Here is a 17,636-nt window from a genome sequence, read left to right as displayed (position 1 = left end):
TAAAACAGAGTGAGAGAAATTAAATTAAATTAATAATAAATAATACAGACATATATTTTAATGCAGATTAATTCAGAAAATTCTCAATGTTTTTAAAAAGCAAGTTTTTTTTTCAAAACTAAACTATTTTAGTTTTAAATTTAAAATGAGTCACAGGAGGGTTAAATCGATGAGCTGTCTGACGTCAGATGCCCTGCCCCTTGCTGCTTGTTGCCGTGGTAACGTGACAACAAGGCAGCAGCAGAGAAACACGTTCATTGTTTGTTTAATAAATCCGGCTTAAAGCGGGTCAGAGCGGGTGTGTGTGATGGACGGACCCGGACTCCGGTTCTTCACCCCCGCGGAGGTCTCTGTTCACAACACCGAGGCCGACCTGTGGCTCTCCTTCCTGGGCAGAGTGGTCGACCTGAGCCCGCTGATGGAGCAGCACCGAGGTCAGCAAGTAATTCACAAAAAATACACACGACGTCATGGGGTGGTCAATAAATCAGGCAGATTTGAAAATGAAATAAAAATAAAAAATAATAATAATAATTCACCCAGTTTCCTATTTATTATTTACTGTTGCTGCACTGCAGAGAAAGATTCTGCTTTTTACTGCACATTTATTTTAAGATACTATGTAGATTAAAATCTGACATTCAAAACATGTGATCAGTTTATAAAATATTTTAAATACTCACTGCTGCTTTTTATTTTGTTTTGTTTTGAAATGTATTTTCCAAGTCTTAATAATTTTAAAATGATATATATACCCTAAAAGATTTTAACTTTTCAGATTAATAATAAATTGTGATGTTAAAATATTAGTTGTTAATTATTATCATTATTATGATCATTATTATCATTATTGTATTTATATTATTATTATTATTATTATTATTATTGTTGTTATTATTTCCACTACAGCAACTTCATACTTTCTACTACTTATAAAGTAAAACCTACATAAATATGTGACTAAATTAATATGTCATTTAATATTGCAAAATATTGTGGGAAACAGAAATATAATACTGCAACAGAGTGAGAGAAATTTAAATGTAATTTATGATAATAAGTAGTCTTTTAAATGTATTTCTGTATGAATAATAATAATTATTATTAATGTAGTTACAAATAATGTTTATTTATTATTATAAATATATTATTAATATTCATATTATTATTGTCATCATTATCATTGTTATTGTTGTTGTTATTATTATTATTATTATGATACAAGGTAAAAGCTTCACATTATTTATTGAATAGATGGAAAAAAAGGCAAAAGTGTTTATATATACATTCCGTTTTATTCACATTTAAAAAAATGTTTTTTTTAATTATTTCTGTGTTATTCTGCACAAAGACATGTCATGTCTGTCCTCTTAGGAGACGTCCTCCTGTTACCCATCATGGAGGTCGCAGGAAGAGACATCAGCAGCTGGTTCGACCCTGAGACTGAAGACGTGAGACACATGTCCTCTGTCCCCTGACCCCTGTCCTCTGTCCCCGTCTCCGGTCCCCTGACCTCTGTGCCCTGTCCTCTGTCCCCTGTCCTCTGACCTCTGTCCCCTGTCCTCTGTTCCCTGTCCTCTGTCCCCGTCTCCTGTCACCTGACCTCTGTCCCCTGTCCTCTGACCTCTGTCCCCTGTCCTCTGTTCCCTGTCCTCTGACCTCTGTCCCCGTCTCCTGTCCCCTGACCTCTGTCCCCTGTCCTCTGTTCCCTGTCCTCTGACCTCTGTCCCCTGTCCTCTGTCCCCATCTCCTGTCCCCTGACCTCTGTCCCCTGTCCTCTGATCTCTGTCCCCTGTCCCCCATCTCCTGTCCTCTGTCCCCCGTCTCCTGTCCTCTGTCCCCCGTCTCCTGACCTCTGTCCCCTGTCCTCTGTCCCCCATCTCCTGTCCCCCGTCTCCTGTCCTCTGTCCCCCGTCTCCTGACCTCTGTCCCCTGTCCTCTGTCCCCCGTCTCCTGACCTCTGTCCCCTGTCCTCAGGTCTTGAGGTTCGTGGACCCTGTGTCCTGCTGTCTCAGGTATTTCACCCCCAGAGGACGCTTCGTCCACGTCCCCCCCGCCGGTCCTCGCTCAGACTGGGTCTGTGATGGCGGGACGCCCTGGTGGAGGGACAAACGCTACCAGGTGGGACGCTTGTCCTCCAAAACCCGCTGGATCCGCGTGGTGAACACGCTGACGTCCCAGGAGACGCTGCTGCAGGTCAAACACAGACACTTATAAATACATCAAAATTGATAAAAATAAAATAAAAAAGAGGAATAGAAATAAATAGATAAAGAATTATATTTATATTAAATAATGAATGTCTACAATAATTTCTAATATTATTTTTGGTACGTTAAACATTATATTCATTTATTTATTGACTTATTTTTTGGCAGCGTCACATCCATCAGAGCAAATAAAACACAAGTTCAGATTTGTCCAATTCTCAGGTTCAGTCCCTCATCATTGACCCACCTTTTCCCTCAGAGAGAGAAACCCGACTTCTGACCTCTCTGTCTGCTCTCAGGTGTGTTCTGAGGAGACTCTGGAGCAGATCCTGCAGCGCTACCTGATCCACAACGCTCACGCCCGCAGCTACACCTGGAAGCATGCCGGCGCCGCACTGGACATGAGCCGCACGCTCGCCGACAACCACGTCCCCGACGACGACCACACGCTGACGCAGCTACGCCTCGACAGAGACCGCTTCACCCCCGCCCTCCTGCTGCACTTCAACGACGACCTCACTAATGGCTGACCCCTGACCCCTGACCTCTGACCCCTGACATCTAGTCCTCTCAGGAGCTGTCTGACCATTAAAACTTTCAACGAGCAGCGTTTTTTTACTCAAACATGTCTTTGTGCAGAATAGTTTTTATGCACAGTTATGATGACAGAAATAAAAATAAAATTAGATTTTATATAAACACTTTTCTTAGTGGCCACAAGTGTCACAGATAATGTAAAACACAAAATGACCCAATAAAGATGTAAAAATTACAAAAAACGCCACAAAATTACCTAAAACCCCCACAAAATTACCAAGAAAAGGCAATAAAATGACTAAAAAGACACAAAATGACCACAAAAAAAGACGACAAAAAAGGCCAAAGCCAGTTTTCTTTCTGCTCTGTGTAAACAGCCTCTCCTGTCCTCTCCTCTCTGCTCTGTGTAAACAGCCTCTCCTGTCCCCTCCTCTCTGCTCTGTGTAAACAGCCTCTCCTGTCCTCTACTCTCTACTCTGTGCAAACAGCCTCTCCTCTCCTGTCCTCTCTGCTCTGTGTAAACAGCCTCCCCTGTCCTGTCCTCTCCTCTCTGCTCTGTGTAAACAGCCTCTCTTGTCCTGTCCTCTCCTCTCTGCTCTGTGTAAACAGCCTCTCTTGTCCTGTCCTCTCCTCTCTGCTCTGTGTAAACAGCCTCTTCTGTCCTCTCCTCTCTGCTCTGGGTAAACAGCCTCTCCTGTCCTCTCCTCTCTGCTCTGTGTAAACAGCCTCTCCTGTCCTCTCCTCTCTGCTCTGTGTAAACAGATTCTCAGTGAATATTTGTCACGTGACCGTTGGTCTCAACAGAATCAATCATGTCTTCACAGTGTCCCTCATTTATCAAACGAGCGTACGTCAGAAAGTGGGCGTAAAGTGGGCGTAAGATGACTTCTACGCAAGCCTCGGCATTTATCAATTTGGACGTGAGCGGACGGTACGATCAGATCTCACGTCTGGCCTCAGCTCGTGTACGCAAATCTGAGTCATCGTGAAGTCACACGTCTGAGTCGGAGAATTGATCTTAGACTATAGTATCGATGCCTGGAGCTGATTACACTCTGTGGTGTTTTGATTTTTAGTAGTGACAAAGCAAAACATGTTTAGACTACATAATTTATCATTAAAACATAATCCATAAATAAATAAACCCTGCGATCGTGAAATTCTTTAAACAGAATACCAGCCGAGGATATTAAATGTTGTTGTCTTCTGCTGTTTACTGTTGTTATTATTATTATTATCCCGCTCCGACACTGTAGCGTCAGCGTCTCCTTCACCAGCGGTGCTGCCCGAATAGAAACATTTCCAATCAGCGCTGTCACACGCTCCTCTGACTAGGACATCATTATTAGCAAATGTAAAGAGGTGAATAGTATATCTCCATCATAATAATAGCAATATTCGGATATTATATAGATTATTAGGCTTTATATATCACGATGTAATTACTCAAACCTCGCCGGGAGTTTAATAGTCCGCTACTCTGCTGACAGCACCACTGATTTCCTTCTTTTTCACTTTTTATGCTGCCAAACAAAACCAGTTTGTTGTGTTGCTGCTGTTGGACGTCAGCGTTTCACTTTCTGACTGAGAAATTCCTCTTCTTTTAGAATTAAAACTTACTTTAAAACATTGTTTACCTCCTTCAACCAAAAAGCTGAAAACTTCTAAGTCCGTGCTCCAAATGTAAAATAATCACTGGACTTGTTTGAGTTTATAACTATAAGTACTTTTATTTCATAAACCTCTGTCGCTGCGTATTTCTGTAATATGTCTATATTGCCCCTATTGTTAATCGTAACGGTGCACTTTGCTAATAAAGCTGACTTTAGAGGGTGAAAAAAATCCCCTTTTTGGCTGTATTGCGTCCTTCGGTGTCGTAAACTCTGAAGGCGAGTCTTCTGAATCGGGTATATATTAGGGCGTGGTATTTAAATGACGCTTGTTTCGAGCCATCACATTTATCAACAGCCGATCATTCTTACGCTGTGATTGGCGAGATACGATCATTTGATAAATCACACGTGGACCCTGTCGTAAGACGAAATATACACTCAGATCTGCGCTCGTTTCTACGCTCGCTTGATAAATGAGGGCCAGTGTCTCTGAGGAGCAGAATTTAATGTTTTTAATAGGATCTGGTTTATTTTAAATGACACATGGAGAATAAAGAGATTCTGACACAAATATCAACATTTAACCCAAATTTTGGTCACTTTTTATTTTGTGAAAGAAGATTGTGAAAGAAGCAGGCACACAGACATTGAAAGCTACACTAAAATGGACCAGTTAAGCTATGGGTGTTTTCAACAATCAAACAGAAGTTACAACATGCACAAGCTTTAGCAACTCCAGACTATGAATAACCTTTTTTGCTATATGTGGCAAACAGACAGGACTCATACGCCTCAGCGGTGTTGATGAAGGAAACATTGGGCCTCATTCACGAACCGTTCTTAAGAACAAATTTGTTCTTAAGTCCTACTTACGAAGATTTTACGAAGATTGTGGCATTCATGAATTTTGTTCTTATCCAGGATTTTTCTTAGGTAAGAACAAATCCTACGAACACTCAGGAGTACTCTTAAGCACATTTCAGTGCTGACATGTTGGCATGGTTGTGTTGTCTTCTTTTGTTAAGTTAAATAAAATACATTACAGTGAAATTTCCGTCATATTTATGTGTTTATTTATTTATTTCATTTTTTTTCATTTTTCATTTTAATTAAATTAAATGTGTCAAAGCTTTAACATGAATCAAGTAAATTGGAAATCATGCCGTCCGTTAATGATACCACCCTATTTATAGGTGGCATTTCTCCACGACCTACAAAACAATGGCATATATATTGCTGCTGCAGGAGGGCTCTGTCCGTACTGGTTCTGTTGCAAGTTGGCTCTGCGGGACTTGATCTGTGATAAAAAATAAATAAAATCAAGCCTAGGTTGCAACCCCTCAGTCCACAACCTCTGGACACAAACTCGCCAAGGGCCCCTGCCTAGTGCCTACACATGCAAAGTGTGCGCGCAAAGGCGCTCTTCCCATTACGCACATAACAACCGGCCAACACACAACCACACAAAATAACTGTCATTTTAGGTCTGTTTTGTTTGGCACCTGTCACGTACAGGACGATATACACATAGACGGATTATCATGACCACGAGCCCCTGTCTACACACGCATTATGTGCGCGTGCAACCACGCTCTTTCCATTACGCACATAACACAGGCACACACAACCACACATTACTGTCCGCTCAAATAGCCAGCCCTTGTAGTATTAATTAAAATAGAGGTAACACCTAAAAAAAAACTCAACTAGCGCATCCAGAGTGTTCCATTAATGCTCTCTCTGCCTCGCGCTGGCTGGCGCACACAGACGCACTTACACGCACAAATACAGGCACATGCCATGGAGGAGTCATGTTGTAATGGTAATAAAAAAAATGCACTAAATCGCGCTAATGTGTTCAGACCGACCATCCGACCAGGGGGACGAACACGGCACTCGGATGCCGACTCAGATACCGGCTACAGTCCTAGAAACTACTCACCTAAACCACCGGCTTTTTACTGGCCTTCTTCGAGGAAAAGTCCTTGATAAAGTAATCACAGTCCAACTCTCTGACCAGTTTGGCCTCTACGGCCAGTTACATATTGTGGTTTCAAGGTATTATTCCAGAAAATAAATTGTTTGTGTTGTTGCAACTTGCACTAAGGCTGCTCATTTTATTTATTTATTTATTTTCCCTGTGCTCCAACAGATTTACACTTTGCTTTAGGCATTCTGTTGCTGTTTCCTCTGTGTGGCGTCTACACACAGTCCTTTTTATGGGTCCTTTTATGGGCATTAATGGGCGGTTACCTATGCTAATCCTATGTAAATAAGACTCACCTGGCACGCCCGCTCAACTTACGAGGAGATGGCATTCATCAATTTAAGAACACGGCTGCGAACAATTCAGCCGCTTAAGAACACGTTGATGAATCTGACGTAGGGTCTTCTTAGAAATCTTCTTAAGAAGGACTTAAGAAAGAATCTAAGAAGATTCTTAAGAAGATATTGGTGAATGAGGCCCATTGTTCCGGAATGCGCTTCACAGAGGAGCAGCATAGTTTGGTAGCTCTCTGATTTTGCAATCTGATTTTGCATTTTGCTTAGTTTTTATGTATTATAATATTTTTGATGGATACTTCTGTGGATAGAAGAGTTTCATTGAAACGGAGCAAGTCTGGAGGACACCATCACCCTATTCCAGCTGAGTTGAAGAGGTGTTTTCATGGTTGCTGTGCTGGTGCAAAAGTTAAAGCTCGGAAATGGAGATATAAGCCTTTTCTGTCAGTCATCATGGGGAATGTCAACTCTCTGCCCAACAAGACTGATGAACTGGAGATACTGGTGAAGACTCAGAAAGTATACAGTGAGTGTAGTCTCTTGTGTTTTACTGAAACGTGGTTGAATCAAAACATCTCAGACTCCAATGTGGATCTACCTGGCTTCACTCTCATAAGATCAGACAGAGATGCTAAAGCTAGTGGCAAGAAGAAAGGTGGGGGCTTGGCTTTATTTGTGAACCAGAGATGGTGTAGTCCTTCACATGTTACTGTCAAGGAGAAGATGTGCTGTCCAGACATTGAATTATTGGCAGTTAGTATGAGACCATATTATGTACCAAGGGAGTTCAGCAGTGGCAGGCGGTGCATTTCACACTTAGGCCTTCAGTGGTGTCCAACTTAGTCAATAAATACCTTCCATTATGCCAGCATTTATAACACCAGGACTGGAGAGTAGTTAGAAACACACTTAAGCACTACTAGGCATTGCATCACCTCAGTTGTGTACAAAATGGGCTATTATCTGGCGCATTTTAAAAATTAACAAACCCGCATCAGCAATTAAAACATATCTGATATGCTACTGTCAAAACTTAAAAATAAAAGGGTCTTTAAAATTATGTATCAAAAAGTTTTATTAAATGAGTCCACAAAAAATATGCAAGCTTTAACAAGATTGTACAATAAATTGCAAAATCGCAGTTTAATATCAGAAAGAAAAAACTTTGTGAAAAAACTTTTTCATGTCAAAACGTGACATATCATGACTTTCTGTGACCTGTTGCTTTGCGTACAACCACACAGCTGCGCCAATGCACCAGATTATTTTCATACGTTGCAGAAGGGCAAGATTTTTTTGTTCCATTTTCAGTATATTTGTCATTTTAGTTCGTTATTATGGATTTGATATGAACGAAATAAATTATAAAGACATATTCAACGTGAAAAAAACACATTAAACGTGAAAAAAAATAAAATGTTTGCACTCACCAAAACGGCTGTGTCCCCCAAAACACTTATTTCAACACAAAATCCATTCTCCTCAACGTGTTGCTCTCCTTCGGCCATTGTGGGTTAAAAAAGTTTTTAACCGTTAACAGTCCCGGGTGTGACTCTGTTGATCTGCATAGCACTGCCGTGGCTCAAACTAGTAAATATCCATATCCAATCACAGGACGCGTAAATGTCACATTCAACGTGAGGCTAGCTAGAGGGCCTTACTGACACAACTCGTGATCTGATTGGCTATTGCAACTATCTATCAACTGTACTTGCCCGTTCACTTACAGTGCACAGACGCCCGCATTGTTGATTCTGAAGGCCTGGGCAGATTTCATACAGCCTGGCAACATAAGATAGCTGAATTCTGATTGGATAAAAACTCTAACTTTAAAACAGCAGCACTAGAAGGAGCATAATATGACATGAAGAGAATATGAATACTTTTAGATATTTAGGGAAAGTAAATTAAAAAATTAAATTAACCTTTATCATAATTATGATCATGATTTCTGGTTATGTTAGCAGAGAAGGCCTTGCTGGCCCTGACGGCCCACCACTGATATGCTCCCTCTAATATCATTAGAAAACATTCAATTAACTTTCATTGTTATGCTGATGACACTCAATTATATTTATATATATATATATATATATATATATATATCAAGCCAGGTGAAATTGATCAGCTTACTAAAATTAATGCAGCTTTAACGACATAAAAACCTGGATGGTCCAGAACTTCCTAATGGTAAACTCAGATAAAACTGAAATGATTGTGCTGGGACCCGAACACCTTCGAAACTCATTATCTAAAGATTTAATTAGCATCGATGGAATTACCCTGGCCTCCAATACCACCGTAAGGAATTTTGGAGTTATCTTTGATCAGGATCTGTCATTTAACTCCCATATAAAACAAGCTTCAAGGACTGCATTTTTTCACCTACGTAATATTACAAAAATAGACACAGCCTGTCACAGAAGGATGCAGAAAAATGTGTTCATGCTTTTCTTACTTCAAGGTTAGATTACTGTAATTAGGGCCTCGGGGCAATCGCACCGAGCACTGGTCCCATACAGCAATAGCTGTAGGGACCAGTGCTCAGGGCAAAGCACAACTGTTATACTGTGGATTTTTTCTTATTCCTCTTCCGGACGCAATTTCGTCCCGCTACTAGTCCTACAACTTGAAGAGTTGCAGGACAAGTTATATATCAAAACGTGCAGTTTGATCGGGATCGGTGTGCTATTACTTTTCTCTACAGAATACGAATTTTTCGCAACGTAAGTTGGGAAATTTTGGGCAGTTTTTCGCAACGTAAGTTGCGAAAAACTGCTCAAAATTTTGCATTGAAATGAATGGGACGGGCGACAAAAAATGAGCGAAAAAGTTGCGAATAATTGGAGATTTTTAAACGCCTACTTCTCCGGCATAATTTCACCTAGAGACTCCGTTTAAACTTTAAACAGTAGACACAAGTCTTGTGTATCGGTGTATTAATTTGCGTTTCGATAGGTCATATAGTTTTTTATCAATCCCTGTTCAATGACCATGATCATTTTTGGAGAAATTCTGAGATTATAATGGGTGTGTATTGCAAGGAATGTTCGTGTCACAGTGTGTGACATCATCGCCAGAGTGTAGAGGGAGAGAAAAAATTGTCAAAAAATAAATTTGAAAACTGCGCTCCAGGCCGCAAATTCCACTCCATTTGTCTTCTCACTCACAATCCTCTGATAAAGCTGTCAGAGTTATAGTTTGGGCATACGACGCACAGATTTGCCACCAAAACCACCAACAGCCTCATTGGCTCCCATATTAAAAACGCAGGGAGATTTCGGAAAAAGGGAAGATGGAACAGTTTTTTTAGATCACTCTAACAAAGCTATTTTTTCATTTTTCTTAAAAAAAAATCACATGTAGACGTTCAGGAAGAACTCGGGACGCTCAAAGTGAAGTCAGATCAATGATAGGTATTATGGCTTTGCCAAAAATGCTTCCCTTAAAACTCTTTAGTTGGTCCAGAATGCTGCTGCTCGTGTACTGACAAGAACCAAGAAAAGAGATAATATTTCTCCTGTTCTAGCTTCGCTGCACTGGCTCCTTGTAAAATCCAGAATTAGGGCCACGGGGCAATCGCACTGAGAACTGGCCCCTACAACAATAGCGAAGCCCCGAGCACTATTTGTTATACTGTGGATTTTTTCTTCTTCCTCTTCCGGACAGAATTTCGTCCCGCTACTAGTCCACTAGTAAAATTATATGTCAAAATGTGTGGATTGATCGGGATCGGTGTGCTATTACTTTTCTCTATGGAATATGAATATTTCGCGAAAAACTGCCCAAAGTTTTGCATTGAAGTGAATACGACGGCTGAAAAAAAATGAGCGAAAAAGAACAATAATTGGAGATTTTCAAACGTCTACTTCTCTCACACACACACGTAACTTTATGTGATTTTCGTTACACACACACACACACACAAACACACACATTTTGAGGTTAAAGGGCATAGGGCATTGCTGTATAAATAAATACTTGAAAAGGAATGCTTGTTATAGGTGTGCTCCTTGTATATAATATAGTATCATAGCATTACTAGTATTAATTGTTTGAAATCTCTGAAGAATCTCATCATAGTGTACACACACCGGCAGTCACCCCCATGGCCCTTTCAGAATTTCCCCAGAGGAAATTTTCTAGTTTAGTTTAAAATCCTTCTTCTTACTTACAAAGCTCTAAATGGTCAGGCACCATCATATCTTAACCCATTAAGGCCTAAAACGCGTGTAAAAAATGCTTGTAAAACCTATGGGTGATTTTGAAAGAACCCCCTAAAACCTGTTAAAGTTTTTCTAGAAATTCAACAGAAGATTTTTCAGCCTCTGTAGCAGATAGAAATGAAATTCAAAAAGTATTTGAGAGCTTATACCCGTGGCTTTCATGAGAAGTTGTGTTTATTTGTCCAAAAAAAATCCTATGCATAATACTAATACATGCCCATTAGCAAGATGCAAACATGATATAACCATTGGAAGAAATAGACATAGTTCTCATTAGCCTACTGTAATAAAAAATAATAATTATCATAATAATAATAATAAATAATAATAATAATACATTTTATATATTGCACTTTTCAGGGTACTCAACGACGCATAAAGTAATAAAAGACATAAACAGTCATGATTTCTTATATCATCATCACAATCAATTATTATCATTATTATCAATATTAATATATTATTAATAATATTATTATTATCTCCAGATGGCCACAAATCTGTCTGTTTCTTCGGTGAAAATATGTCGTCTAAAAACATATTCCTCATCCATAAATGCCGGTCGATTGGTTCCGAGGGTTCAAAGTCCGGATCAGCAATTAAATCACTTACTGCTGAGCTCCTCCGCTCATAGATATCGATATCGATATAGATATAGATATAGATATGACTATAGCCTCCGCTATAGTCATCTTCCTCCATGATTTAAAAGTTCTGGAAAAGTCCAATGTTGCATTGCGACACATGTATTCTGATCATGATTCTGATGCATTTCATTGGCCAAGAGACCGAAAATAGGTGGAAAAAAATACAAATACTATAAAATGACGTATCCGCTGTCCCGGCCTTAATGGTAGAGTGACGCAACAGAGCTCCCGGTTTCAATGGTAGAAATGCGGTAATGCTTTCCCGGCGTCAATGGGTTACAGACCTCATAGTGCCCTATTATCCTTCTAGAGCACTACGCTCCCAAAATTCTAGGTTACTTGTGGTTCTTAAAGTCCTTTAAAGTAGATTGGGAGCCAGAGCCTTCAGTTATTATGCTCCTCTCCTGTGGAATCATCTTCAGTACGGGAGGCAGACACCCTTTCTTTATTTAAGAGTAAACTTAAAACTTTCCTCTTTGACAAAGCCTATAGTTAGGGCTGGCTGAGACTCAGTCCCTTTGAAAGAATCAACCTAAATGAAATTAGACAACCCGTAGGGATCCCAATGGAGTTCAAAGCACAGGATGAGATCAGGGCTGGCTTGGAATCAATACACCCGTGGATTACCATAAATTAAAATGTTAACTGGATAAATTATGTCATAGTGGGGCTAGTTGGTAGATTAGGCTTTTGCCAAATCCTGTCGGAAGCAAGGCTAAAACATCCTTTTTGGTGGTGATAAAGGAGTGTTGTTCTTTTAAAATAAACTTTGGCTCTAAACTATCTAGAACACTGTCTACAGCTAGAACCAAAGAGAGCTTCAGGTCTGCTGCAGCCATGTTGGATCCGTAAGAAAAATACAAGTTCCCGTCTGTCCAACAGTACACGTCATAGTCTTGCCGTCCCTCCCTGTTCTGTGATTGGATACCAAAAGCAGGTTTAAGAATCAGTCATGGACACCATGTTGCCTTGCAGTTCGAAACGAAATCGAGCATGCAAGGCAGCATGGGTATACCCAGGGTAATATATATATATACACACATATGCACATATACATGTTCATATATATTCACATATATACACACATATGCACATATACATGTTCAGAAATATTCACATATATACACACATATGCACATATACATGTTCACACATATGCACATACACATGTTCATATATATTCACATATATACACACACATATGCACATATACATGTTCATATATATTCACATATATACACACATATGCACATATACATGTTCAGAAATATTCACATATATACACACATATGCACATATACATGTTCACACATATGCACATACACATGTTCATATATATTCACATATATACACACACATATGCACATATACATGTTCATATATATTCACATATATACACACATATACACGTAAACATGTTCATATATATTCACATATATACACATATATACACACATATGCACATATACATGTTCATATATATTCACATATATACAAACATATGCACATATATATGTTCATATTCACAAATATACACACATATGCACATATACATGTTCATATATATTAAAATATATACAAACATATGCACATATACACATTCATATATATTCACATATATACACACATATACACATATACATGTTCATATATATTCACATATATACACACATATACATGTTCATATATATACACATATATAGAAACATATGCACATATACATATTCATATATATTCACATTTATAAACACATATATACACACATATACATGTTCATATATATTCACTTATATACACACACATATTCACATATACATGTTCAGAAATATTCACATATATACACACATATGCACATATACATGTTCACACATATGCACATACACATGTTCATATATATTTACATATATACACACACATATACATGTTCATATATATTCACATATATACACACATATACATGTTCATATATATACACATATATACAAACAGATGCACATATACATATTCATATATATTCACATTTATACACACATATATACACACATACATGTTCATATATATTCACATATATCCACACATATTCACATATACATGTTCAGAAATATTCACACATATGCACATATACATGTTCACACATATGCACATATACATGTTCATATATATTTACATATATACACACATATGCACGTAAACATGTTCATATATATTCACATATATACACACATATGCACGTATACATGTTCATATATATTCACATATATACACACATATGCAGATATACATGTTCATATATATTCACATATATACACACATATGCACATATACATGTTCATATATATTCACATATATACAAACATGTGCGCATATACATGTTCATATTCACATATATACACACATATGCACATATACATGTTCATATATATTCACATATTTACACACATATACACATATACATGTTCATATATATTCACATATATACACACATATACACATATACATGTTCATATATATTCACATATATACACACATATACATGTTCATACATATACACACATATGCACATATACATATTCATATATATTCACATTTATACACACATATATGCACACATATATATGTTCATATATATTCACATATATACACACAAATTCACATATACATGTTCATATATATTCACATATATACACACATATATACACACACACATATACATGTTCATCTATATTCACATATATACACACATATTCACATATACATGTTCATATACATTTGCCTCCATTCTGGTTGTAATTAATCCTTGTGTTTGTTTTCATTTGTTTGTGTGTTTAGCCAAATTGCTCATTTTGTGTTAAAGAAACATTATTATAAGTTTAATATAAGTGCATTACAATTAGTATAATCAGTCAGCATATGCATTTAAAAGCAATTTTTTTCATTATACTACTGGAGTAGGGTTGAATTATCATCATCATTAACTACACAGGTATAGAGGATTTGTAATCAGTAAGTCATTTAAAAGACATTATACTCTTTTTCTGTGTTTTACTATGTTTAAAATACACATATATCATGTTTGTTGGTTTGAACCATAACTGTAGATTACACACATATATATTCTGTTTGTATTCATTAGAACAGATAAATAGTAATGTATAATCAGGTAACATGTATCATCCATAATATTCATTAATGGTAATTAATTTATGGTATATTCTACATGTAAACATAAATATAATGCTGACTGCAGGTATCAGGTTCAGTGGTTGTGAGGTGACGCTCCTTAAAGTGTCTGGCTGCCATGATGGGATGGGACCACATCTGCCTTTTCTCTGTAAATAGCCGACAGGGTTTTTCACGGATTGCACACTGGGGGAGCTGCATCTCACAAAGTGAACACATATAACTTATATAACTTGTATTTTTTGGCCTAAAACAGTGATTTAAATTGGTAAAACTTGGAAATATAAATTATTGACATTTATGGCAATAATGTAAGTTAGCACAACAAAGGAAGCCAGTTGTCTGCTCAAAAACCAGTTTGTGTGTTGTTGTTACTTATATCTTTAAGTTGGGGTTCAAAACAAGGGACAGTAGTTCTGCTAACTCTTATTTCTTTGTTGTGAAATGCGGGAAAGCGGTGAAATTCGGTCATTAGCGAAAGCTAGCGGCTAACTGATCCTAGCGGCTAACTGATGCTAGCGGCGCTGCTTGTTACAGCTACAAGAGTAGCCATTAGCGTATCAATGCTAACTCAAAATTGCAGTCGCAACATTAGCTGACATTTCATGGCGGCGTTACAATCAAGCCAATTCAGCACATTGCAGAAGTTAGCAGAAGTAAGGATTAAAAGTTATTACAATGTAATTATAAATTAGTACAATTTACAGTTGAGTTGACAAAAATCTGAATTCAGAGTTGAGCAAACTCAAAAACAAAAATTTAAATATTTAGTTTAATTGTCCAACTTAAAATTTTATTGAAGTTTGTTGCCTTGAAATTTTGAGTTCACCCAACTTTTCTTTTTTTGCAGTGAAGGCTGTGTAAGAGAATCCTGTTGAAAATGTATATATGTAGTATAAACAGTTGCAAACAATGCATGATTTGGTAACAAGTAGTACTTCAGTTTTCATGAGAAAAAGTCATTTGTCAAGTCATCTTAGTATATCCGGATCAGATGGCCTGGTTGTTTCGGTAACGTGAGAACAGGAATCAGAATCTTCCCTAGTGTGCTGTTATATCAAAATTGGAAGTACATTGAACTTGAGTTACACAGAAATTATGGCAAACGAACATACAAGGTGAAAAAAGAAACACCATGGCCCTCATTTATCAAAGGAGAGTAGAAACTAGCACAGATCTGAGCGTATATTTGGTCTTACGACAGGGTTCACGTGTGATTAATCACATGAGATCGTATCTCTCCAATCACTTAGTAAAAATGATCAGCTTTTGATAAATGTGGCGGCTGAAAACAATCGTCATTTAAATACCACGCCCTAATATATATAATATATATATATTATACACCTGATTCAGAAGGCTCGCCTCCAGAGTTTATGACCCTGAAGGACGCAATATGGCCAAAAAGAGGAATTTCCCCCCTAAAGTCAGCTTTATTAGCAAAGTGCACCATTACAAATAACAACAGGAGGAAATAGACATATTACAGAAATACACAGCGACAGAGGTTTATGAAATAAAAGTACTTATAGTTATAAGCTTTTTGGTTGAAGGAGGTAAGCAATGTTTTAAAGTAAGTTTTAATTCCAAAAGAAGAGGAATTTCTCAGAGTCACAAAGTGAAACGCTGACGTCCAACAGCTGCAACACAACAAACTGGTTTTGTTTGGCAGCATAAAAAGTGAAAAGGAAAAGGAAATCAGTGGTGCTGTCAGCAAAGTAGCAGTGGACCATTAAACTTCTGGTGAGGTTGGAGTAATTCATTTATACACCGTGATATATATATTATATGGTATGATGGAGAGATAATATTCACCTCTTTACACTAAGTAATAATTTTAGTTATAAATAAATTTAGTTTAGTAATAATAACTGTCCCAGTCAGAGGAGTGTGTGTCACTGATGATTGGGAATGTTTCTATTGTGATCTCATTTATTAGCCTTGTCGAGTATTCTGGTTAAAGATTTTCCCGGTGGCAGGGTGTATTTATTTTAAATTATGTTTTAATGATAAATGATGTAGTCTTAACATGTTTTGGTTTGTCATCATTAAAAATCAAAACACCACAGAGTTTGATCAGTTCCAGGCATTGATACTATAGCCTAAGATCAATTCTCAGACTCAGACGTGTGGACTTCATGCTGACTCAAACCTGCGTACCCTCCGCTCACGTCCACATTGATAAATGCCGAACCTTGTAGAAATTATCGTACGCCCACTTTACACTCACTTCCTGTCGTACGCTCGTTGATAAATGAGGGCCAAAGTGTTTTCTCCTTCTGATCAACCCTGACCATGGCAGCCTACATGTCGAAGTATTCTTGAGCAAGATACTGAACCCCAAATGTCTCCAGATGCTGCGTTTATCGGTGTGTGAATGAATTCCCAATGATGGCAGGTGGCATCATTTAGGGTAGCCTCTGCCACTAATGTGAATGAGTGTGTGAACGGGTGAATGAGCGCAGTCTGTAGTGTAAAGTGCTTTGAGTGGTTGCAAAGCGAATAGGAAAGCGCTATATAAGTGCAGGTCCATTTACTATTTGTATCTGTTTTCGATACTTTAAATTAAATTTAAATACAGCATAATGCTGTAATTCGAAACTACATTGTCGTCAAGTGTTTTTCTTTAAAGATTTTCTACTACAATAACTGATGATCCCTTCAAGGACCGTTGGAAAGTAAAATGTCTGATGATAACATCTGTTTTTACAGTTTCTTTCTAAGACAAACTGAGGAATTTTGGTGATTTTGTAAAGAAAACTTGAGAAAGTCCGTACAACTGGAACTGATTTAATATTGTGGCAGGTGAGTCACAGAACAGAAGTTAAATCATACCTGTCAAGTGTCCCGTTTTGGCCGGGAAAGTCCCGTATTTTACCCTTCTTTCCCGCCGTCCTCCCGTATTAGTATTTTCCCGTAAATCTCCCGTATTTTAACCGG

The 17,636-nt window shown here is 37.8% G+C and overlaps 1 protein-coding gene across 1 annotated transcript; it reads left to right on the top strand.

Moving 5' to 3' along the window:
* The first annotated feature begins 207 nt into the window (after positions 1-207).
* On the top strand, positions 208-3,123 carry LOC131989167 (cytochrome b5 domain-containing protein 1). The gene is made up of 4 exons (XM_059354368.1): positions 208-434; positions 1,375-1,451; positions 1,978-2,196; positions 2,510-3,123. The coding sequence occupies exons 1-4, from the start codon at positions 308-310 to the stop codon at positions 2,738-2,740; spliced, it is 654 nt and encodes a 217-aa protein (XP_059210351.1). The 5' UTR covers positions 208-307; the 3' UTR covers positions 2,741-3,123.
* Positions 3,124-17,636: the final 14,513 nt, after the last annotated feature.

This window comes from Centropristis striata, chromosome 17, assembly GCF_030273125.1.
Source record: "Centropristis striata isolate RG_2023a ecotype Rhode Island chromosome 17, C.striata_1.0, whole genome shotgun sequence".
In the NCBI taxonomy this organism is placed as follows: domain Eukaryota; kingdom Metazoa; phylum Chordata; class Actinopteri; order Perciformes; family Serranidae; genus Centropristis; species Centropristis striata.
Note: the sequence above shows the minus strand (reverse complement) of the source record. Positions and strands in the feature narration are given on the sequence as shown.

Bases quoted from the DNA above. Each gene is read 5' to 3' on its own strand.
- LOC131989167 (XM_059354368.1), top strand. From the start codon at position 308: ATGGACGGACCCGGACTCCGGTTCTTCACCCCCGCGGAGGTCTCTGTT. The intron at 435-1,374 runs GTCAGCAAGTAA...CTGTCCTCTTAG, and splicing joins GCTGATGGAGCAGCACCGAG to GAGACGTCCTCCTGTTACCC. The intron at 1,452-1,977 runs GTGAGACACATG...CCCTGTCCTCAG, and splicing joins TCGACCCTGAGACTGAAGAC to GTCTTGAGGTTCGTGGACCC.